Genomic DNA, 26136 nt, shown 5'->3' on the forward strand with positions numbered 1-26136 from the left:
AGTATTATCTACCTGTATATTATTGTTATTACATTTGCATTTCTTAAACATGTTTCTAGGTGGACCACCAATATTTCACTGCTCATCGTATTATTTTAGCTGCCACCATTCCATATTTTCATGCAATGTTCACACATGATATGATGGAAAGTAAACAGAAGGAGATAACTATTCAAGGAATTGATGCTGGGTATGTAATTTTTTTGTAAACTTACTTGCTATACAAATTGCCAAATAACTCTTAAAACTGGGAGCTGCTTGATTATTTCTATATTAGTAAAATATGTAGTATAAATTGTCTAGGTGCAGAAAGATCACTTGTTCTCAAATCTGAAGTCTAAGGTCCTGTTTTTATCTATTTATTTATGAGATCATTCTAAAGAATAAGTGTATTTATTCAGGAATACTCATTTTCAGTGATTTACTACTAACTTTTTTAAATGGGAGGCAGTTTCATGTTGGGAAAATGGACATCAATTGATATGATTATTTATGCCTGTGGTCCCATGGAGAGTCTAGTATACAGAAGAGATAGAGAAATGTTTCTAGTCATAAGTGTAACTGACATAAAGAAAAAGGAAAGATGACTAAATAGCAGAATAGAAAATGGATCTTAGGTGCAGAAAGGTGTCTTGGGAGAATTTGGAAAAAAGATCTAGACTCTGATAATCATGCTGTCTGCTATTAGATTTTGCTCAGGGAACATGCTAATCATAACTGTGTTCCAAAAAAAAAAAAAAAAAAAAAAAAGTGCATGCACTCACAAGGAGACTGTGGTGGACTTAGGAATACATGTAATTCTTTTCTTTCTTTTTTTTTTCTTTCTTTCTTTCTGTTTTGTTTTTTTAAGGATATGACACTGTAAACTAAAAATAATAAATTACATGATAACCACAGTAATTAACTTTAATGAAATAAAAATACAGATATTTTGTACTGAAATTAACTGTGCATCATCAGTGTATGCAACAAGCAGTTCAAAGGAATGAAATACAAAGTACATAACAGTCGGTGGATTACCAATTAAAAACTGTTGTCGTGTGCTAGAAATTAATATAAATAAACAATATTATTAAAATTATTCTTAAAAACTATTTTTTTGATGGTTACATAAGATAAGACTCTCCTAAACTTTTGGGAGAGAGAGACAATCGTTTCGATTCAGATTTGGCCAATGTAAAAGGGCTTCGCAACTTTCTTTGAAAAGGCGTTCATATTTAAGCTTGCATCTATGGAGAAGATGAGCTTTATCTCACTGGATATTGTGTTTAGAGTCAATACTATGTTGTGCCAGACCAGACTTTTGAGGTTTCATGTATTCAATGTAATATTGATGTTCATTAATTCTTTATTCATTAACATACTTTGGATTATTCATTAATCCAAAGTATGTTACGTTGCATTCACACTGTATCTGGTAAACATCAGCTAGTGATAGAGATGCCAGTTTGTCTTTTGTAGATGGCAACAGGTGAGAAATTTTGTTGATCGGAAATTATGTGAGAATGAGATGATACTTCTTCAAAATTCTGCCACTCGGTTCCGAGATGCCAGAAATATAAGGGATTGGAACCCTGCAGTCTGTTGAAGAGTCCTGAGGTGTTGGAACATAGGAGTCAATTATCTACTGGATTTGATTAGGGTTGTAACCATTGAATTCCATTAACGTTTTGATAGTGAAAAGTTCTTGTTGTAAGCTTGAGGGAGAGAGAAGCACACTTTATGTGCTCAATTAAAGGCTTGATAACACCAGTTTTTTGAGAGGTGTGATGGACACACTTTTGGTGAATGCATCTGCCAGTAAAGGTAGGTTTCCGATAAACACTGGTTGATAAATTACCAGAGGCTGTGTGTGTAAGAAGGATGTCCAAGAATGGTAAACCAGCCTTTACTTTTTCCATGGTGAATTGAATGCGTGATGAAGGCTATTGATCTGTTGTAGGAAAGTAGTTAGTTCCTCTTCTGAATGTGACCAAATAGCAAAGACATTATCAACATAACAAAACCAAAGAGAGGGTTGGGGATGAATGGATGAGAACAAGGTGTCTTCCAGATGGTTTAAAAAATAGTTTGCTAAAGGTGGAGACAGAGTGCTACACATGACAGTACCTTCAACTTGTTTATAGATCTTTTTTTTCAGCTGAAATATCCTGAATGTATAACAAATTAAAAATCTTTGCAATATCGGGAGGGTAATCATCACATAGTAAATTAACAGTTTTTATTTGGTAATCCACCGCTTGTTATGTATTTTGTATTCCATTCTTTTGAATTGCTTGTTGCCTACACTAATGATGTACTGTTAATTACTGTGGTTATCGTGTAATTTATTATTTATAGTTATGCCACAGGTACTTTTAAAGGTTAAACGTAAACTAAATTATTAATCATAAAAACTTTAATTAATAACTACCTATATTTTGGCAATGTTATGCCATATTCAGGGATCACAAAACAATGATATGTGCATACAGGCACTCACACTAAACAAATGAAGCTGAAGAAAGGCAACTGAAGTCAATCCTGGAGTCCTAAAAGGTGCCCCTTAGCAGGCTAAATTGGGTTGTCTTGGCTGTTGGGCTGATGATCATAGAATGTAAGCTTCCCAAATTTGTTGAGGGTTAGAAAGTTTTTCAGAGCTGAGACTGATTCAAGGAGTAATCTTTTGTACTTGTACTTGCTGCAGTATACATGACTTATTTTTCACGGTATTAACAACACCACACACACTTTTATCACAAAGATGTTTTATTAACGCTTATATTTCGCTGATTTTCAACTCAGTATCATCAGAGCACAACACACTTGTAAACGCAACAGTGAGTGAGTGAAACAATATAATTGTAAAAGACAAAAGATCTAAAGTCCTATTTTTTGGTGCCCTCTAACGAAAAAAAAAACCAGCAGCTATCCAGGAGTTTTTCTTAGGATAACCGTCTCCCAAATTTTTGCCAAATTAATGCAACCATATTTGTTAAGGTTGGGAGAATTCTTCAAAGCCATTGCTTACTCAAAAAATAATCTTTCAGATCTATAACGACTCCTAAATAGCACGTTCGTTTTCCTCCATCTAATCCTGTGTGAAGGAGTATCCAAAGCGTGGTCTGCCAGTCCCGACTTGCCATAGTAATAGTAGCGAATGTATCTTTCATGTTCTTCCAGGCGGATGTTCACTGATCTTCCTGTTTGCCCATAATAAGCCAAGTCACAGTCACAAGGCACTTCATACACACCCAGGAGTGTATGAAGTGAAACATCCATGAAAGAAACTTTCATGGATCTTTCTTTTATTAAAGAAACATCCAGGAATGCATTAGCAGTGCTAATCTCAGGTGGTATTGTCACTTGAACAGAATGGGAGAGGAAAGATTAGCAAAACAAGTGTTCTCTGCCAGGTTGGCAGGAAAAAGACCCAGGGGAAGACCAATATATAGGTGGATTAATACAGTAAAAAGTGCCTTAGACGATAGAAATATAAGATCTGATAATGTTGGAGTCTTGACAGGTAACAGACTGATTTGGAGGAAAATTGTAGATAGGAAGTTAGTAATGATGTAATTTTTCATCTAGTGCTATCATATCCTGTACACCTCTTGAGTGTATATATATGAGGAATTTGATGATGATAAGTTTTTAATTAATAATTGTGTTAATTAATTTTTTATATTTCTTTTATCTACCCAACTTACTATAATTTTTCCTTTGAATTCTAATAGTGCAATATCATATATTTCGGCCAGGACCGAGACACAGGCTGGTATATGCATGATTTATGACTCATTAATTGGATTCATCTTTTGAATGTAGTTAACAGTTTATCTCCCTCATGATGCCCACATAACATTGGATGAAATATATATTTGAATAAATTCTACATAATTTTTGTTACATGCATATGCCATGAAAGTTTCTTTAATAAAACTATATCCTATTAATACCATATAATTTTGGCCTAGAAGAGCTAACGAGTGCCAAAAACTTCCTTTTGTTCTGAATGCTTCTTGCATTATTGTACATAAAGTTATTATTATTGCATCTCTATGGAGTCGGCAGACTCATCATGAAAGGTTCATTCAAATGACAACATATTTATCATACCAAATCTTAAAATCCTTAACACTCCTTGCATTAACAACACATTCTGGTAATGCATTCCATTCACACAATTCTCCATGTAAAAAATCAACTCCTCACTGGTTTTTACTTACTCTTTTTACTCACTGACACGTACTCCTGGTTTTTCTCACTCTTGCCTCCTACTCTTTATAATCTCATCTGGATTAATCTGATAAAATCCTCTCACTAACTTAAATGTCTCTATCATATCACCTCTTTTCTTCCTATCCACTAAACTCTACAATCCACATTTTTTTATCCTCTCTCTCTCCATAGCCAGCAGTCCAAAGTCTTGATATTGTCTTATGTCCCTTTCCAATGTCTCCACATCACACTGAAAACCAGATGACCAGATTTGATCACAATAGACCTAGTGTGGTGTGACCAGTGCTTTATACAGTTGCACAACCACTTCCTTATCCCTACATGGAGCACTTCTTATCAGCAGCACTACGATGTGCAGCCTTTGCTACATTAGTAATATGCCCTCTAAACTTCATCTACGGTCAACCATCATTGCCAATATTGAATAAGTTTTAGTTGCTTTCTGGGCCCACGACTTCCTCTACACCTTGTACTTACTCTCCTATTCTGATTTGTTACCTCACAAACTAAATCCAATTTTTTTCGCATGCTCATTTGTCTTATTGGTGCTTGCATGTACCCTTCCCTAATAGCTCTAGTTTCCCTGTCATTGCATTCCCAATCCCACACCTGTCAGCATATTTATCACAGTTTCTTGTAACATTCTCAAATTCCATGCTGCCTTATTTACACTACTCTGCAAATCGTTCGCTCCAACTTCTGCACGTCTTCCTCTTTTCACAACCTCAATCAGAAGTTTGATCACTAGTGTTTAATTCCTGGCTCAGCAGGGCATAACCAATGTAAATTAATGGATTTCTGTTTCAAACGACGTTACTCACATTATAGGGTATTCTTGGTCTTCTATTTCTGTGTTGTAATAGAAGCTGTTCTCTTGGCATGGTGACACTAGTTTTTGTCATCTATAAACAGGGGTAAACAGTTGGGGTAGTTTCCACCAAGGGTTGATGTGAAGGTGGAAGCTATTAATTACAAATATTTCTATTTGTAATTAATAGCACCTATCCATATGTTCTTTATTCAGTTATTTTAAATAGTAAAAAAGTAACTGAATAGTTTACTCATGTCAATAGAGAAATATATATATATATGTATATATATATAAGCTTTAGGGCCCAAGGTTTGCTATGCCACTGGTATAGCAAATTGCACAACTTCTATGCCACTCATCTAACAAATGATCACCAGTATGGAATCTGCTGTGTTGTTGATCAACTTGCTCATACATGCTTAATAGATGCTTAGATGTTTATTCCTGCATAAGCTACTTGGCCTACTTAATAGAACCCTGTGCCAGAGTCTGGCACAAGGATCTTTTAAGTAAGCTGCTCCCATCATTTGATCTGTCCTGTGATGATTTCTGCAACTGGATTGCCAGTTGCAAAAGTCATCACAGGACAGTGGGAAGTCACACACACACACAATGCATGTCAATGGATGGTTCTTTATCTTATAACTATGCAATTAAGCTGGGCTTCTACAATGCTGTGTTCTCTTGCCTACTCACCGCATTCTACATATCAACAAACTACTCCATTTGACCAGTCCAAGACACAGTTTTGTTGATGACAGTTTACCACACTCCTCACTTGACAAACCTTGTGCTACACAGTATACAGCATGAACAACACAAATTCTGATATCTAAACCATTCTTCTTGTAGACTACAGAATTACTACTTAAATTATTGTAAAGAAACTTCAGAATGCGCTATGTAAATTTGTAGAGATTAATGTTAAATGTATTTATACCCGAATAAGCAGCTGTAGCACCATAAACAGGAGAATGTACTACTGTTGACTCCCATTACACTCTGTTGTAACAAACTCATCCACTGTATTACAAAAGTCCCTACTAATGCTGTAGTAAAACTTCACCAGAGACTAATAAAATTTGGTGCATTTTATACCTCAACTATAGATCCAGAAATTTAGTCCAGAAATTTAGCAAGTCTAATTTTTGTTTTGTTACTATTGCAAGGCAGGCTCTTCTGGAGAGGTGAAAATTGAAAAGCATATAAATTGTTTTGGATATCTTGATGAAGCTCATGACTTTTTTACCTTCTCTACCAGCTACAAAATTTTAGGAGCAAACTAAAATGCTAGAAGTCAGTTTACAGTTGTATAGGCTGTTTATGGAACTTGTGAAACATTCTGCAGCACACCAAACCTGAATTGTATGAGTATTAGTGTGCCCTAAATTGTCATGTCACTCTCCAAGATATGAGAGGTAATTGCTCCAAACTGCTGTTATAGTTTTTTTTTAAATGATATGTTATTATTATATTTTCATTCCTGTTTCTTATGCATTGAATGTTAATAATCAAATTTTACTATGGCAGACTCATAGGGACCACAAGCTATAGCTGTAATACATTTCTTTCAGCATAGCATCATGCTTATGCAACATTAGTAGGGACTTTTTACTAGTATAGTGGATGAGTTTGTTATAACAGAGTTTGCTGTAATGGGAGTCAACAGTAGGACATTCTTCTGCTTATGGTGCTACAGCTGCTTATTTGGGAATAAACACATTTATCGTCACATTTGTTCAAATGTATTATTGTTCACTTGAGCATTCTCTGGTGATATTGTGAAAAGTGAGATGAGATAAATAACAGCTATATATTTCTCTATTTACATGCATAAACCATTATTACATTCATTAACTATGTTTACAATACATTTCTTTGGTACTGTGGTCAGCTTCTCATTATTGTAATTGTAATTATAAAGTGCACACACATAAAAATGCAATTAGAATGATTAACTATGTACAATATTTCATGCAACATTTGCATTAGTTTGTTGGCAATGGATGTATATTTATGCATGTTATCTTTATGTGGCTCTGTTGTTAGTGAAATTAATATAACTTCTTTCATAACCTATGTCCGACATGTAACTCATGAATGAGTGCTATCCATATATAGTTTAATATCATTCCTGGAATCCATTTCTGCAAATTTCTTAAATTGTTCTTCTGCCATTTCCTTAAATTATTTCACATTATTATTATACATGATGTATGACTTTTTTTTTTATCACCTTTTTATCCTTTGTTCCTGAGAATGAAGTGGGGGATCACTTTTTCTCCCTCCACATTTACTATAGTGAGCATTTACTACTGTATATACATTTTTCTATCATATTCTCGTTATAAACAAATAACAGTTGATACAATATATATATTTATAAAAATTTAACTTTTTTTTTTTAGGGCTCTAGAAGACCTTATTAATTTTGCATACAGTGGAAAAGTGAAAATTAATACAACTAATGTTCAGTCCTTACTTGTAGGAGCATCATTTCTTCAGCTGCAGAAAGTTAGAGAAGCTTGCTGCGAATTTCTTAAAAAGAGGTAAATGTTGCATTGTGATCACTGTTTATTTATTTAAGTTAGTGATGGTTATAAAGAAAATTTATCTCCTATACTCTTATTTGTTATCTGTAGGCGAATAGCAACAGTGTGAAGCATGACCTAAATGCAAGTCATGGGGATGCTTTTGCATATGAACTCAATATTGATAAATCTGGTCCTTCCCTTGTTGTGCATTATTCTGTCATGCAGCTTGAAAATTTTGATAATATTGATAAATATCACTTTATTGTGATAAAGTGATATTTATCGATATTATTTATATAAACAATTAAATCTTAACTTTTCATGAATGATATAATCACGTAATCACAAGAAAGATATTTATTTAACCAAATATTTCGGTCTGGAAATAGCAGACCATCGTCGGTGGTCTGCTATTTCCAGACCGAAATATTTGGTTAAATAAATATCTTTCTTGTGATTACGTGATTATATCATTCAGTCTTATGTCGCAAGTATCCTTAAAACAACAAATTAACTTTTCATTTTTTTTAAAAAATCACTCCACACATGGGAGGTTGTAAAGCCTATATCAAATCAGTGTAGGAAAGAGGGATCATGAAAAAACATAATATGTTGATATTCATCTTGAGGATCTGAAAGTTGTAATCTTTTGGAAAAGAGTTTATGGGAAGAAGCTGTTGCATGTGTTATTGTAGATTTAACAGAAATGAGGGATATGATAGGAGATAAATCTAGAATAGCAGAATTATCATCATGGAAATATGAAAATATTCTGCAGAAGAGACATCATAAGGAAGATGACCATTTGCAAAACAGTGGCTGGAGAGGGGCTATCCAGGGAGGCAACTTTCAAACTTCCTGCAAAATGAAAAAGTATACTCAGCACATCCAAAGATCTCCTTCCCTTTGCCCACCCAGGAGTTTACAAAATTTAGTGCATATGCAACCTATCCTGCATAGAGGAAAACAGGGCACACCATCCCAATAAGAAAAGATGAACATAAATGGCACATTAAATTCCTCCACTATGGTAAAGCAGGCCTGTCAGACCATGCACTTCAAACATGTCACAGAATCAACTGGAAAGGTACCAAGTCCATACACCACACCAAAACCTGGTTTGAAAGAAAGTGCAAGGAAGCTTGTAGATGCCGAAGCATCTGAATCTCAGCAAGAATGATGGATTAGTGATTCCAAGAATATGGAGGACCTATCTGCAGCCTATATAGCATCCAGAACACGATGGCAGAACCCCAACACAAGAAAACCTTAATATAAGATGAGTGTAGAGATGTGTTTAATGTAGTTTCACTATAAAACTTTATTTTGTTCATTTGTTTATACATAAATACAATGTCATATCGACCCCCAGGGGTCGATATGACATTGAGGTTGATTCAGGCTCAGGAGTCGATAGAAAAATATAAGACATCATTGTACGGGTAATATTTAATTCGGTTAACTTGGATCACCTCCATCCTGAATGACAATGCAATTAAGAGTGAATGATAGGAACAGTGATATGAATAAGACCTGTAAGATGGAGCAAGGTCATGAAATATAGTTACAGAGGCCAATCAAGTAGGCCAAAATGACGTATTTACCAATAAATGGATGTCTGTGGTTCCCACCCGGCTGCCGCGGCAGGAGCGAGATGGCGACACGTGTGGTTGCTTATTTATTTATACTTGCACGTATTCGATCCCAGTCTCATTTTTGCCATCGACATACAAGCGAGAGTTAATGTTCTAAAATTCATCAACATACATATTATAATTCAATCGTTATTCATTCACGAACTAAACTTCTCTATGTTGAAGAATTGAGAAGGGCTGGTAGTAATTCCAGTAGTTTATTAATACCAGCATATTAATATCATTAGTAATACCATTGATATTACTAGTGATAGTAACAGCAGTAGTAATATTAATATAATAATATATACTACATTTTTATCTCCAAAGATAATTATTCTAATTTTTTTTAACCTGCAGAGGTTGCGGCTGATCCGGCAGATACAAACAAATTGTTTTAATATAAATATTCATACACATATCCAGCATATAGCTTGGAGGTCATGACTAGCTGCACTTTTGTATATTATAAGTGAGATTCTGCACATTTTATGTCGTCAGTTTGGTATTGATACTAATACTAATGATATTAGTATTAGTATCAATGGGGAGGAAGTGGAGAGGGTCCAGAGACGAGTGACCAAGATGATAACAGGTCTGTGGAATGAACCTTATGAGAATACGTTGAAGATTTGTGGGTTGCAGAAATTGGACGATAGGCGAAGGAGGGGTGATATGATTGAGACATTCAAATTACTGAAGGGTTTTTATAAGATTGATCCAGAAGATATTTTTGAAAATATGACTGGTGGTGGGAGGACTAGGGGCCATGCATGGAAGCTGGGCAAGAGCGTGGTTGACAAGGGTGTTAGAGCTAGGTTCTTTACTTGGAGAGTGGTAAATGAGTGGAATAAGCTTCCAGAGTCTGTTGTGGGTGCTACGACCGTGAATGAGTTCAAGGCAAGGTATGATAGATACTGTGTGAATGTTGAATAGTTGTTTTTGACATGATGTTAGGGCCTCCCTCGATGAGTCTGTCGACTCCTTGGAGTTTCCTGGAACAATAATAATAATAATAATAATAATAATACTACGAACTCTGATGTCAGTATGGCTGGAAAAATATATCAATTGGATAATCCATTTGATTGTATGCGAAGGTTTCTGTGGTTTATCAGTTCATAAGAAAGATTCCGGTAATTGGACCACATGTTTATTACGATAAATAACAATAAAAAACCAACCCGACAAGTTTCGTAAGTCATATGACTTACATCTTCAGGGGTCAAAGGTAACTAAAAGTTTAAACACAAAATGAGAAATTACTCAAAATAGTTCATTCTATGCAGTTGAAAACTGTTCATTAATCAATATCCAAATGTATGAACAGTTGGCTAACTGTTCATACATTTGGATATTCAATTTAATGAACAGTTAGACAACTGCATAAAATGAACTATTTTGAGTAATTTCTCATTTCGTGTGTTTAAACTTTTAGTTGCCTTTGACCTCTGAAGATGTAAGTCATACGACTTACGAAACTTGTCGGGTTTGTTTTTTATTGTTATTTATCGTAATAAACATGTGGTCCAATTACCAGAATCTTTCTTATGAATCCATCCGATGTTGAAGAGATTCAGCGAATGTTACTCAAGTCCAATGATGAGAATGATAGTATTGAATGCGAAGATGAAAGTGATTTAGAAGATGGTAATTATGTGAAAGTTTGTTCAGAAGATTTAGATACTGAACAAGATATTTCTAGTGAAAATGAATTAGACACGAATGGAGAGTATTTTCTTGAAAAGGATAAAGACCCAAAATGGAGGAAAAATCCAATAAGATGACAAATTAGAAGACAGCCGCAGAATATTTTGTGTCAACTTCTGTTAGTTCAGCCAAATGCAAAAAATGCCAAGACAGAACTTGAAACTTGGAATTGCTTTATCACAGATGATATTTTAGATCTAATCTTATTATATACAAATAAATACATTGATAGATTATTAGATATGTGAAGAGCCAAAGGCTTCAATTCGGCGACAAATGACTTAAGGGATATTACATCCCGTGTCGTTTCTTAGCCGAATAAGAAACTCAAAGAGTTTCATGCCGAATATAGTAGAAACTATATAAAGTTTGGCGATTCCAAGTGTAAGCAAATACCTGGATACTGCAGCAACTGACCCTAAAGGTAGTGCAAGCTGAGGCAACTCATGTCTAAGGTGGAGCAAGCTCCGATCTTCATATATCTAATAATTGATTAGGACACCTCTCAGCAATACTCATAGAAGGGTTGTAAGTTCTGTTCGCTACAAACTTGATATTAACTAGGTCTACATACTCACTGATGAGACCTCAATAAAGGTTGAAACCGGTCTGGGTAGTGACCTTCTCTCATAATGTAGAACAGAAATACAGCTCCTAGGAGCTAAGTTCACATTATGGGTAAATATCAAGAATAGTGATTGGAGCTTGCTCCACCTTAGACATGATTTGCCTCAGCTTGCACTACCTTTAGGGTTAGTTGCTGCAGTATCCAGGTATTTGCTTACGCTTGGAATCGCCGAACTTTATATAGTTTCTACTATATTCAGCATGAAACTCTTTGAGTTTCTTATTCGGCTAAGAAATGATATGGGATGTAATATCCCTTAACTTAAACAAATACATTGATTTTATTTCGAACCAGTATTCAAGAGAAAAAGATGCTAAACGAATAGACAAAATAGAATTGAAAGCATTTTTACGCCTCCCTCTTATATCTAATTGGTTTACATTGCAACAATTGGCTAAATTTGCTGGATTTATGGGCTACAGATGGTAGTGGGATTGAACTTTTTAGACTCACGATGTCTTTATGGAGATTTAGATTTATTCACAATTGTATCAGGTTTGATAACAAACTTACCAGCTTAGAATGCCTGAAAGTTGACAAATTAGCAGCTGTGAGAGACACTTTCTCACCATTTGTAGAAAATGGTAAATTATACTACTCTACGGGACAGAATGTAACAATAGATGAAATGTTACCTGGGTTTAGAGGCAAATGTGGGTTTAGACAATATATTCCATCAAATCCCAGTAAATATGGAATAATAATTTTTGCTATGGTTGATTCGAAAGTATTTTACATAGGAAATCTTGAACTATATTCAGATAAACAGCCCAAAGGACCTTACTTGATTAGTAATAAACCAGTAGACGTTATCAAGGGACTTGAGAACCCATTTACTCTTCAGGACGTAATATTACAGCCGATAATTGGTTCACTGATATAAATCTCATTGCCGACTTGAAAAAGGAGCAACTTTCATATGTAGGTACTGTTTGTAAGAATAAAAGTGTGCAGATTGCACACTTGTATATCATATACCAAAAAAAGGGAAAAAATGTGATTTTAGTTTCAAGTATGAACTTTGATAACACTGTGAATTTAGATTCCCAAAAGCCTGACATAATAGAATATTACAATCAAACTAAGTCAGGAGTTGACACAGTGGGCCAAATGATTGGTACATATAATGTAGCCAAGAATACCAAAAGATGGCCCATGGTTATATTTTACACAATTTTGAATATTGCAGGAATAAATGCTCAGACTATTCATGCTGAACAGCAATGTAAAAATACGGCGCAGAATATTTACTAGAAATCTCATAACGCAATTAGTGTCAGACCAAATAAAAAGGCATTCAGAAATCTCTACAGGTGTGCATAAGCCTTTACACCCGACTCTTCAATTTCAGACACAATTCGAAGGAAATTCTAACAACAACATAGATACAGCTCCCTCAACAAACAGAAAAAAGATGTTTTATGTGCTACACATCCAAAATGAGTCACTTATCAAAATATTTTTGCAAGTGTTGTAAAAAATATTTATGCCTTGAGCATAGCAATCTTGTTTGTGATGACTGTTATGACGTTTTGTAAATCCAACTATTGAAGATTCTGATTAATTAATGTTAAATGCATTTGTTTAGTTTTTATTTTCTTTCATTATCCATGTTTGCGTTATTTTGTAACAAAAGTTTTTATTCTTTATATTTCTTTGTTCAATAATTTCTAGATTATAACTTAAAATAAATAAACTGTCATGTATTATATTTGCAGTGTTTTTTTTTTTTATTAAATTTTTTATCACATTTCGGCACATATTAGTAATGAATGTATCCCTCGGATACATGCGGCCTAAGCTGCAATTTTTTCGACCATGAACTCCACGGGGTTAATACTTCCTCTTCTGAATATAAGGAATTATGTTGTATAATACTGATGAACCCGATAAATTCATTTTAGAAATTATGAAACTTTACAACCGTGTTATAAATAACTCTTTTAATTTCCCAAAATTTCGATCTTCATATTAAGATCATCATCTGGAGCATATACAAATATACAGGACAAGCTGAGTTAAATTACATACAGTAAGCTACAGAAACAATGATTTGATCACAGGTTATTCTGCTGGCATGACCTCTCGTGAAAAAAAAATAAATTTCAAATTAATTAATTATTTAGAAACGACATCAAGATTTATGATACCATGATACTATGACATTTATGATAACATGAGCAAACATTCTTTCTTATAGATAGTTTTCTTTCAGTAACAATGATGTCCTATTTTTAGCATTACAATTGTTATTTTTGATTTAGGATCCTGGATTAGCTACAGTCCTGTTTATAGTTACTCTTAGAGAAGAAGGTTCAGTGGGTCGAATATGTGCCTTCCATATGTTTGGTATTTTTAGACCATCATTATTGTTCAGATTGGGTTGGTTGATAATAATCTCACAGGCCTCCTTAAATTTGCATTCATACCATGTTTTGGTGTGATGTAAACAACTGGTGCCAGTCAATTCTATGTAAGGTGTTCAGGGCATGATCAGAAAGGCCAGCTTCACCATAGTTATATTTAATGTGTCGTTTATGTTCTTTTTGTCTGATAGGAATTGTGCTTCCTGTTTTCCCTGTATATATGGTGCAGTGAATATGGTATACTTCAGGGTGGGTCAGTGGAGGTAGTGGGTCTTTGGATGAGTTGAGTAAGCTTTTTAATTTTGTAGGAGGTTTAAAGGTGGCTTTGAGGTTGTATTTTTGTAGTATTCTGTTTATTTTATCTGATGTCCCTTTACTATAAGGAATGGTTATAGTTTTATTGCAGTCTGGTTTATCTTTGTTTTTTATTGAGGTCTTGTAGAGAATTTTGTTAATACTGTTTTCACTGTAACCATTTTTTAGAAAAGTATTGCTGATAATTTTAAATTCGTCTTGAGTGCATGTTCATTGGAGCAGATCTTCAAAGTCCTGTGTTTTAGAGTATTAATGACACCTAGTTTTTGCACTGGGTGGTGATAGGAGTTTATTGTATATATTGGCCAGTATGTGTCGGTTTCTGATAAACAGGATTTTGGATTTTAAAGGAGAGGAATCTCCTTTAAAATCCAAAAGAGAGGAACCGTAAACGCATATCAGGTGACCTGACTCTAAGCCATGTTAGGTAGGACTCCTTTTTTGCCCGGACAGTTTTTCGGACCTTCTTGATTCCACCAAGGTGTCCTTTTCTCACTGCCTGTTACCACGCCGAGCCGCTTTCTGCCACACCATGAGAGTGCAGAGGCAGTGACAGCTGTTCTGAACAGCTTCCATTCCTCCTCAACATCTGCAGTATGCTTGGGAATCTCTTTGACCCTGGAGGAAATGTCATCTGCAAAATTCTTCCTCACAGCCTCATTTTCCTGTCTCCCATTTCACGCGGTATAGCTGCTTAGGCCTACCAGCGTTGATGGTAGCATCTGGTTTCTGAAACCGTAGAGTGCACACAACAAAGTGGTGGTCAGTTGACAATTCTGCCCCTCTTCTCACATGAACAATGTAATGCTAAAAATAGGACATCATTGTTACTGAAAGAAAACTATCTATAAGAAAGAATGTTTGCTCATGTTATCATAAATAGAATTTAGCTTGATGTGGTTTCTAAATAATTAATTAATTTGTAATTTTATTTTATTTTCACTAGAGGTCATGCCAGCAGAATTAACCTGTGATCAAATCATTGTTTCTCTAGCTAATGTATCTCAGTTTGTCCTGTATATTTGTATATGCTTCAGATGATGATCTTGATATGAAGATCAAAACGTCAGGAAATTAAAAGAGTTATTTATAACACGGTTGTAGTCCATAATTTTTGAAATGAATGCTGATCACCGTGCAACACTAAAAGAAAGAACCCGATAAATGTTTCTCTAATGTCAGAATTTGCTTTAACATACCTAAATATAATGGCTAGTTGATCATTATGGGCAATGTCTGGTGTTGAATTGGGTATCATTGCAAAATAAGCAGCTTCCCTAATTTCTGATATTAATATTTCTTTTGTTTTATTAGTTATTAACGCTATGAATTCGTCACAAGTGTGGCAAGAAAGATAATTTGATCTGCCAGAACCACAGTTGGCATACATTTTCATGTGATGTTTTAAAAAAATCATCAAATTTACTTAAATAATGTCTTCTTCTTCCTTACATGGAATTTAGGCCAAGTGGCCTGTTCCAGTCTCATACCATCTCTTTTTTGGTCTTCCGATTCTTCTTTTTCAACTTATTTTGTATCTGAATAATATTTTTGGTGGTAGTCTGCTGTTGTCCATTCGATTTAAATGTTCTAGCCATTTTTGTTTATACTGTCTTATGCAGTAATTAATTGGTTTTATTTTCAGGGATTGCAAGATTTCTTCATTTGTTTTGTGGTCCCACTTAGTATATCCAGCTGTGAACTTCATTTCTGCTGTTTGAATTCATTTTTCATCTTTCCTTTTCATGGTCCATGTTTTGTTTCCGTATAGTAGAGTTGGTTTTGACAAGACATTATATAGTCTGATTCTAGTATGTTTTTGTACTAGGGATGGCTTAAATATATTATTTATTATGCCATTTACTTTGACAAAGTTTGATATTTTAGTGTCTATGTCTTTTTCTCTTCGTATGATAGATCACATCCTAAGTATCTGAAAGTGTTTACTTGTTCTAGTATTTTATTATCTATCACTATTTTACTTCTTATTGGATTTTCTCCTTTGAATGCCATTATTTTTGTTTTTTTTCTTTAGATATTGTCATATTATATTGTTTTGAGATATCATTTAATGATTTTAATGATCTTTGTAAGTCATTTTCTGATGTAGCTAATACTATTTGATCATCTGCAAATAGTAGTGTGTGTGTGTCTATCTTCATTTGTGGGGTCATTTGTATGCCAAATGGGTTATACTGTTTCCAGATTGTTTAATTTTATTTATATACTAGGGGGGATTCGCTTCCCTTGACGCCTGATCCCCCCAGTTCCCGAATGGTAGGCCAGTTCTCCATGAATTTTAAAGACTCAAAGGGGGCTTCCCCCCCACCCTCTGCCTCCCAACCCCCTGAGTTCTGGACTGGTAGGCCAGTTCTTGAATTCTGATGACTCGAATTTTGAAGACTCGACACTCAGGGTAGTCCGTGAGTTTCAAAACGTTTCAATTAACTTGACAAAAAACGTTACAAAAAAGACTTATCATTTTATATTATAGGGTAGATTTATTGAAAAGCAGAGGTGAGAAGGTACATCCTTGTCGTACTCCTCTTAATATATGTTTCCATTCTGAGGTGTGTTCTAATTTAACTGCTATTTTATTTCCTGTATATATTTCTTGAATGGATTGTAAAAGTTGGTTTGGTATGTTTAAATCGATTAATATTTTAAACAGTTTTTGTCTACTAATTTTGTCCAAGGCTTTTTCATAATCAATAAAGGCCATGCGTGTTTCTTTTTGCAATTCTCTTCTCTTTTCTATTAATAATTTTAAAGTAAAAATTGGATCTATGCAGGATCGACCTTTCGGAAACCATTTTGTTCTTCTAGTAATTTGTCTTCTACAATGCTGCTTAGTTTCTCTTTTAATATTCCTGCATATATTTTATATCCTGTATTCAGCAGGCTAATTGCCCTATAATTATTGCGATCGTCTTTATTTCCTTTTTTATAGATTAGGATAACCAGTGCTTTTTTTCCAAGAGTTAGGAGTTTTTCAGGACATCCAAACCATATTAAAAAATTTCAGAAGTCTTTCATTAAATTTTTCACCTGCATTTTTGTATAGTTCTATATTTATATTGTCTTCTCCTGGTGTTTTCATATTTTCATCTTCTTTATTATATTTTTCAGTTCTAACATTGTGATATTTTCTTTTAGGTCATTCTTTGTCTTATAAAATTTTATTTCATTGTTCTCATCTGTCCAGAGATTTTGGAAATAGGTCACCCATTTTTCTAAATCTATTGTTTGTATATTTATCTTTTCTTTTATTTCTTTATTCATGTATTTTATTACTTTATAGATTTTGGGTTGTGGCTTAAATAAATCCTTTTCTAGTTCTGTTACAAAATTGTTCCATCTTTCTCTGTTTTTTTCTTACTTCTCATTTTGCAATTGCGCTATTTCTTTTATACTCTATTTCTGCTTCTATTGTTTTGGAATTTAGCCATTTCTGGTAACTATCCTTTTTTGTTTTTATTATATTTTGTATTTCTTTGTTCCAGTCTCGTAGTCCTCTTTTTCTAATCCATTTGTGCTTTATTCCTAAGGTTTCTGTTGCTGCTTTTGTGAGAATTTGTTTCAAATTTTCCCATTCATCTTCTATGTCACTTGATTCATGTGTGGTTTCTGTTTTTAAGTTTGTGCATTTTTGATATTATTGTCTAACTTGAGGATCCTGTAATGAAGAAATTTTGTAGCTTGGCTGGTATGAATTTTCAATTTTATGTGTTTTTATCCACTTTGGTTTAAATCGAATTTTTGCTGATACCATATAATGATCAGAGTTTAATTCAAAGTCTCGATATGCTCTTACATCTAAAATTAACTCTGCTAATTTAAAATTTGTGATCATGTAGTCAATTACTGATTTGTATCCTCTGGCTAACCAAGTATATTTATGTATTTCCTTGTGTTTAAACATTGAATTCATTATTCTCATATTATTATAAATGACAAAATTGTGCAATCCGCGACCATTTTGATTACATGTATCTTCGCCAAATTTACCTATGTGTCTGTTTTGTATTTTTTGTTTCCTATTCTGGCATTTAAATCTCCTGCTAGTAGTAAATAGTCAGTTTTGTTTGTTTTATCTATGGCATTCTGTAATTCTTTATAAAATATATTACTGTCTTCTTCTTTTCCCTCTTCTGGTGCATATGCACCAATTATTGTTATGTGGTCTCTTAATGTCTTGAGTCTAATTTCTATTAGTCTTTCATTCAAATAGTTGTAATATACAGTATTGTTCTTTAGGGATTTATGTACCATAATCATTATACCTGCTTTTGCTCTTTCTTCTTTTTTTACCCCACTGTAGATTTGTTTGTAGTTGTTTGTTTCTTTTGTACCTTTTTGTTTTTTCTTTGTTTCTGTTACTATACATATCTTTATGTTAGCTTGGTTTAGTTGTTCATCAAGTTCTTCTTTGTGTGCAATGCTTCTCACATTCCATGTTGCAATCTTCATTATGTGTTCCTTTTTCCAATTTCATTTACCGTTTCCTGGATTGTGGTCTTTTCTTTGCATGAAACTTGAAAGTATTTTGAATTTCCCCAGGGCAGGTTACTAACCTGTCGCTGGGTAAGTCCAGTGGTTGTGCTGCTACCTAACGCCTCTGGACAGCAGATCTAACAGCATTTACTCTGTTAGGGTTATACTGCCCATACTCGGTCGCCAGTGCCTTGTTTGTACTTTTAGAACAGGATGGATCACGGGAAGGTGAGATTGACATTTGAGTGGGAGAGGCTATGTATTGCACTTCACCACCCCTTCCACCCCACTTAAATAATGTAAACACGATAAATAATTCCCCCGAGAATCAGAAAAATATCATTTGTATTGCCGCTAAATGCTAGCCCTAGTTTACTCAGTAACTTAATGGTAGCTATTATTCTTTTTAAACCTCTCTCCAATAATTTTCTTCAGATTGTATTTGTTTCATCAATTCAGAATCAATTTGACTATTTACAGAACTTGATTTTCTTTTACAATATGTGCACATCACTTCTATATGCTCAGTAGAGTGCTCATGATCACATAAGTTTGTGTTATATTTCTCAAGTCATTAAAATTCCATCATTAATCTGAAAAAATTAGCCATTCACCTTTTCTACAGTAAAAGTGTGATTCATTTACATTTCTGACATATTCTATTGCGTCCTGCGTATTTTTTTTTTTTTTAATTTTCGATTTTACCAACATTTTGAGGCATATTTATTAAAATATGTTTAATAAATTGTTCATTAATACTAATTGGCCACACTGCTATATTGGTAGGATAGATTGCTTGCTGGTAAGTAGTACAGACTCCGATTGAAAATTTTCTTCAAAACCCTCTTGATTTGTTTCATTTACTTCTTTCTCTCCTTCTGTATTTTCCACATTATTTTGATGTTCTTCATTTTTCACTTTCATCTCCTCCTGATACCAATGTTTCGCTTTCATTCCGAGAAGTTTGAGGTACTTCAGTTCTATGAAATTCTTCACTTCCTTCATTTTCAGAGGAACATAAGAAAGACAAAATTGCTCCCTTTTGACTATTTAGCTGTTTTTCCTTTTCTCTGAGTCATTGAGTTGTTTTCTTTTACTAGCTCTGAATTCAAACTTTCTTGGAATCATTATGTGTATTATACTATCGAAAGCTAAATAAATATTTATTAAATCCAAAATAAACATATAAATAAATAATTACGTTAAAAGCTAAAAAAAATACAAAAATATAAACAGTAGTATCTTGGTTTAGTTAAAATAAATGAGTAACAGTAAAATTAGAATAATAAATTCATTAAAAAATATATTTTTACCAATTGCAGCAACTACTTTAACCATAAAATTAGGTATATACACGTGCATACTGCTTTACAAATACTAACCAAATAACGGTAGCTAAATTATCAGTTGTCACGCACGCGTACTAATGACTTAACTTTGGGTTACAGCCATGCGATAGAACCTTAGAATAGAAAACTAAGGAACAGCGATAAGCTAAAAAAAAAACATTGTATAATTCTGTTTCTATTCTCACTCTTCTACAGTTGTGTGAAATATATAGATATAGGGAACAAAATAGTTATTAGCCCAATAGTTTTTTGCCTTGTTGGCGGTACGCTCATGTACATGAATTTTATGGAATGCAGCTGTTCCTGTTAGTTTTATATTCTAAGGAAAGAACAATGTAATTCAAATGGAGCTGGGAGGCCTCACAAAATTTTTCAGCAGCCTCTAGTGTTTATATTATGAATTTAATATTTAAAAATAAGTATTTTATTTTACAACTATAACTAGGCTGTTTTTTATATTGTTGTTTTTGAGGAGTAAAGTTTTAAAATATGGCCCCATAGAGAGTGAGTCCCCAGCTTGCGCCTAATGCACCATATGGTAAATGCGGCCCTGATGGTCCTTCTTCAGGTAGGCTAGCACTTTGGATGCAAACACCATTTCCACAGGACTGCACAACTGTATAGTAAGGAAAGCAATATTTTATAATAATATGCAATGTTTTACCAAGGCTTAGTCAGTTGTAAAATATTATTATTATTATTACTTGACATCTCCAAGGACTCATTGCAGGAGGACACTCTATCATATTTTATTTTAATATTTTGGGAATGAAGTAACACCAGGTGAGGAATGGTGATTGCTATTCTGGATAAATGATTTTGATTAGATATAGTGTTTTCAACTTGCCAAAAAATGATCAGGAAAATTCAGCTTTGATTCATACCAAATAAATTGAGTTCATGCTATTTCACATTATGGAACCCATTACTGCTTTATAATTATAATGATAAAGCAAATAATAATTCAAAGTGAATTTGCCTCTTTTTCATCCATTACTGTACTGCTTATGTTATTTTTGTATATGTATATTAATTTATTTTTTAGTAGTGCTCTCAAGTTTTACAGCATTTATAACATTAAACTTAGGACCCTTTGAGATTACATCAACCAAAGTCAGAGAAAAACATTGAATCATGTTAGGGCACACTTTATTCTAATGTAGTGTTGGGGAAAAAAATTGTGCAGTTAAAATTACTATACAGAATATAAGAAAATAATTTTGTTAATTACAAAATTATATAATATGCAATTACAGAAAATTTAAATTTTCTTTTTCTTAGTTTTGTTATCATCTCACTCTTTCTTTGTCAGCTTCTGTGAAAGTTCCTTTGTACATGCAGCAACACTGATTCATGTCAAAACTTGTATTCATAGTGCAGCACTGTGCATAACTTAAAACAGTGAGTCAAATTGCAATCTACCTCTCAGTCTGACTTGGAATTTCAGAAACTTGTGCAGTGGAGAATAAAAGTGTTGTTAAGATACTTGTTGCTAAGAACAGCCTATATTTTTGTTAAAGATACCAAGCTATTTTAAACCTGGTTTTACTCCATTTCCCAAGTAAGCAAACAGACAAACAAGTCAAGTTTGCGCCTGCAAGTGTTTTTATTTAATAAGGTTAAAACACCTTATGGTAACTTGTTCTGGTAAAATACTTATAAGCTCTGTATTACTAAAATCTTGGTATTTCTAGCCTGACTCCCACTGATGAGACCTCAATAAAGGTCGAAACCGGTCTGGGTAGTGGCCCCCTTGCCTTTAATACAAAACATCATACATCTCCTTCAGGAGACGTGCTTTGCATTAAGGGTAAATATTAAGATTAGTGATCAGAGCTTATTCTACTTTTACCATGAGTTGCCTTGGTCTGGCACTACGCGTAGGATCAGCTAGACTTGCAACACTTGCAAGCGTAAACTTGACTTGTTTGTCTGTTTGCTTACTTGGGAAATGGAATAAAGCCAGGTTTAAAATAGCTTGGTATCTTTAACATTTATTATACTCAAGGTAAAATACTTTCTATAAAGCGTATATTTTTATTGGAGTTTGAAGTTGCAACCATAATGAAGTTTATGAATTTATCTACTTTCATGTGCTGCAAAGCTTACAGGTTCAGTGGATCCCTTTCTGTTTATAATTCTACTAATTTCTACTAATAATTCTTGCATTTCTTGCTGTATCTCTCTGTGTTCATCTGTGAATTATAAGCTGTTTATAATTATTTTTTAATTAATTGTTCAAATGGAGTGAAAATAGAAGACAACTCATAAACCATTACATCATCATCATCATCATCAAAATCCTGCCATGTACCCTCAAGGGGTGTACAGGATATGACAGTACTACATGAAAAAATTACATCATTACTAGCTTCCTATCTACAATTTTCCTCCAAATCAGTATGTTACTTGTCAAGACTCCAACATTATCAGATCTTATATTTCTATCGTCTAAGGCACTTTGTACCGTATCAATCCACCTATATCTTGGTCTTCCTCTGGGTCGTTTTCCTGCCAACCTGGCAGAGAACACTTGTTTTGCTAATCTTTCCTCTCCCATTCTATTTAAGTGACCATACCATCTGAGATTAGCTCTGCTAACGCATTCCTGGATGCTGACAATGTCAAGTTCTTTCCTAATATCCTCATTTTTAATATGATATTGCCATTGATGCCATCTGTTCACGCCTCTAATCTTTCTCAGGACTCTCATATCTGTGGTCTCTAGTCTTTGGTCAAGTGTTTTACTTCTGACCCAGCTCTCAGATCCATAAGTTAAAATTGGTTTGAACACAGTCTTGTATACAGCTAATTTAGTGTTCCGACTAATTTCTTTCTTATTCCATATGAATTTATTCAATTGACTTCCCACGATACCAGCTTTGCTGATTCTGTTGTCTATTTCTATATTTAGTTTACCATCTTCAGTAAAAATTGTGCCTAAGTAGCTGAAATGTTTTACTTGTTCCACAGGTTCTCCATTCACAACACAGTTGACATTTTCAATGATTCTGCCTATTTTCATTGTCTTTGTCTTTTTATTGCTGACCTTCATACCATATCTATTACAACAGCTATTCAATTTAGTCAGAGAATCTTGCAGACTTGTAGCGGATTTATTTAGAAGTATAACATCATCCGCATAAAGCAAAGAGCTGACATTAACATCTCCAATTTTGATATCAGGTTTAATACCACATTCCTTCATAATGTGATCCATATAGATAATGAATAACAGAGGGGATAATGTACATCCTTGTCTCACACCAGATTTAACATTAAACCATCTTTCTGTACTTCCTTCAATTCTAACTGCTGACTCACAACTCAAATAAAGACTAAGTATTGCTTGATATAATGCCCCATTGACACCATATAACTGCAGCGTATTGAATAGCTTCTCTCTTGGCACCTTGTCATATGCCTTTTCCAAATCGACAAAACTTAAATACAGATCTTTGTTATATTCCCATGCTTTCTCGACTATTTGTCGTAAAGTGAAGATCTGATCCTGACAGCCTCTATTTGGCCTGAATCCAGCTTGTTCTTCACCAAGCTTTTCTTCCACAATTCTTCTCAACCGTTTCTCAAGTATACTTGCATAGATTTTGCCAGGAACACTCAGTAGGGAAATACCTCTGTAATTCTCACATTCAGTTTTATTTCCCTTTTTATATATGGGTACTATGAGAGCTCTACTCCAATCAACGGGAATTCGTCCCTCTGTCCAGGCTTTCTGAACTATGCAGTGCAGCCATTGTAAGACTTTTATACCACCATACTTCAGCATTTCTGGTCGAATATCATCTACTCCTGCTGCCTTTCCACATTTCAAGCATTTGATGGCTTTTTCTACTTCAAGTATGGATATGTATTCCTGACTGCATGCCTGGTCAGTGTTTTTTATCACTGTGCTGTCATCACTGCTTTTAGCAGTTTTTCAAAGTAATTACTCCATACTTCAAGGATATCTTTTTCTCCAGTTTTCATTTCACCTTTATCATCTCTAATTCCTTTTACAGCACTCTTTCCTCCATCCCTAAGCTTCTTCAACAACCTCCAGAATATTTTGCCACCTTCTTGACATTAGATACTAAAATGATGATGGTGTTCTTGTGTAGAGGCTTAAGTGCTGTGAGGACATTATGTTGGAGGTTTAATGGACTTTTTACAACACTCAAAAAGAATTAAAATAGAATTTAATACTTCCTATATTTCGTCCTAGTCACTAGGACATCTACGGGGATTACAAAGACAATTAATGTAACATGCACACAAAAACTTACAATACTAAGCCCAACCACGTGGGTGGCAGTAAAGTCCTATCTAGGTGGAGCGCCCTCTATGGGCAGTTGTAATTGGCCTGGAATGTAAGGTGGGACCTCTGGCGATGACTGTTTCCCAAATCATCGGAAGCTTAATGCAACCGTATTTGTTAAGATTTGGTTGGTTTTTGAGAGCTGCTGCTGCTTCTAAGAAAAGTCTCTCTTTCTTGAATTTGCTGTGGTGGAGCATGGTGGTTTTCTTCCATGATACTCTTTGGTTGTTTTTTATTCAAAACATGGTCAGCCAAGCCTGAATGGCCATAGTTGTGTTTAACGATGTACGACTTGTGTTCCTCTAAGCGGATGGATGCTGATCTGCCTGTCTGTCCAAAGTACGCAAGCTTACAGGAACAGGGTACTTTGTAAACTCCAGGCAGAGAGAGAGGAGGGAGCTGATCTTTCGTAGAACGGATAAGGGTAGCCAGTTTGCAGTAGGGCTTATATGCTGTGTGTAGGTTATACTTTTTTAGTATCTGAAATCGGGAAAAAATAGCTAAGATACTAAAAAAGTATAACCTACACACAGCATATAAGCCCTACCGCAAACTGGCTACCCTTATCCGTTCTACGAAAGATCAGCTCCCTCCTCTCTCTCTGCCTGGAGTTTACAAAGTACCCTGTTCCTGTAAGCTTGCGTACTTTGGACAGACAGGCAGATCAGCATCCATCCGCTTAGAGGAACACAAGTCGTACATCGTTAAACACAACTATGGCCATTCAGGCTTGGCTGACCATGTTTTGGACACCACCCACAGAGTATCATGGAAGAAAACCACCATGCTCCACCACAGCAAATTCAAGAAAGAGAGACTTTTCTTAAAGCAGCAGCAGCTCTCAAAAACCAACCAAATCTTAACAAATACGGTTGCATTAAGCTTCCAAAGATTTGGGAAACAGTCATCGCCAGAGGTCCCACCTTACATTCCAGGCCACCTACAACTGCCCTTAGAGGGCGCTCCACCTAGATAGGACTTTATTGTCACCCACGTGGTTGGGCTTAGTATTGTAAGTTTTTGTGTGCATGTTACATTAATTGTCTTTGTAATCCCCGTAGATGTCCTAGTGACTAGGACGAAATATAGGAAGTATTAAATTCTATTTTAATTCTTTTTGAGTGTTGTAAAAAGTCCATTAAACCTCCAACATAATGATGATGGTGTATCGAACACTGAGATAAGCCGCAGGCTAATTACTTCACATAGCTGTTGTTACAGTTGTTAAAAACAAAGTTCTTAATGAAGTGAAAAGTGCTACACCAGTTAATAGTACATTAATCATCATCATCATGCGTATCAAGGATTTAGGCCTAGCATGGCTTGTTCCGGCCTTAGAAGTCATCGTTGAATCGTTTAAGAGGACGTCCTGGTTTTCTTTTTCCTAATGGCTTGTTTTGGTAATCTTTCTCTTTTCATTCTTTGAATGTGTTCCATCCATTTATGTTTATATTTTTTAATTTTTTCTATTACTGGTTCTTGGTTTAATTCTTTCATAATATCTTCGTTTCTTTTGTGATCAAATAGGGTATACTTTGCAGTTTTTCTCATAAACTTCATTTCTACTGTTGTTAATCTTTGTTTGTCTTTTTGTTTTATTGTCCAGATTTCGCTTGCATACATTAAGACTGGTAGAGCTAATGTATTGTATACTTTTAGCCTGGTTGGTTTTTGAACTAGGTTTGGTTTAAATATAGAGTTAATTACACCTGTTATTTTTAAATATTTTGCAATTTTTACGTTTTTATCTTTTTCT

General features: G+C 34.4%; 1 protein-coding gene across 2 annotated transcripts in view; it reads left to right on the top strand.

Annotated features, from left to right (window-relative positions):
• The window catches only part of KLHL18 (Kelch like family member 18), a 144358-nt gene that overhangs the window by 8672 nt on the left and 109550 nt on the right, over positions 1-26136 (top strand). For both annotated transcript variants that reach the window (XM_090412818.1, XM_090412819.1), the window contains 2 exons: positions 60-190; positions 7441-7581. In XM_090412818.1, coding sequence (XP_090268944.1) covers positions 60-190; positions 7441-7581 — 272 coding nt within the window. The remainder of the gene's footprint in view (positions 1-59; positions 191-7440; positions 7582-26136) is intronic.

The sequence above is a fragment of the Typopeltis vanoorti genome, chromosome 23 (genome assembly GCF_054136105.1).
Source record: "Typopeltis vanoorti isolate ZY-2024b chromosome 23, IOZ_Tvanoo_1.0, whole genome shotgun sequence".
Taxonomy (NCBI): Eukaryota; Metazoa; Arthropoda; class Arachnida; order Uropygi; family Thelyphonidae; genus Typopeltis; species Typopeltis vanoorti.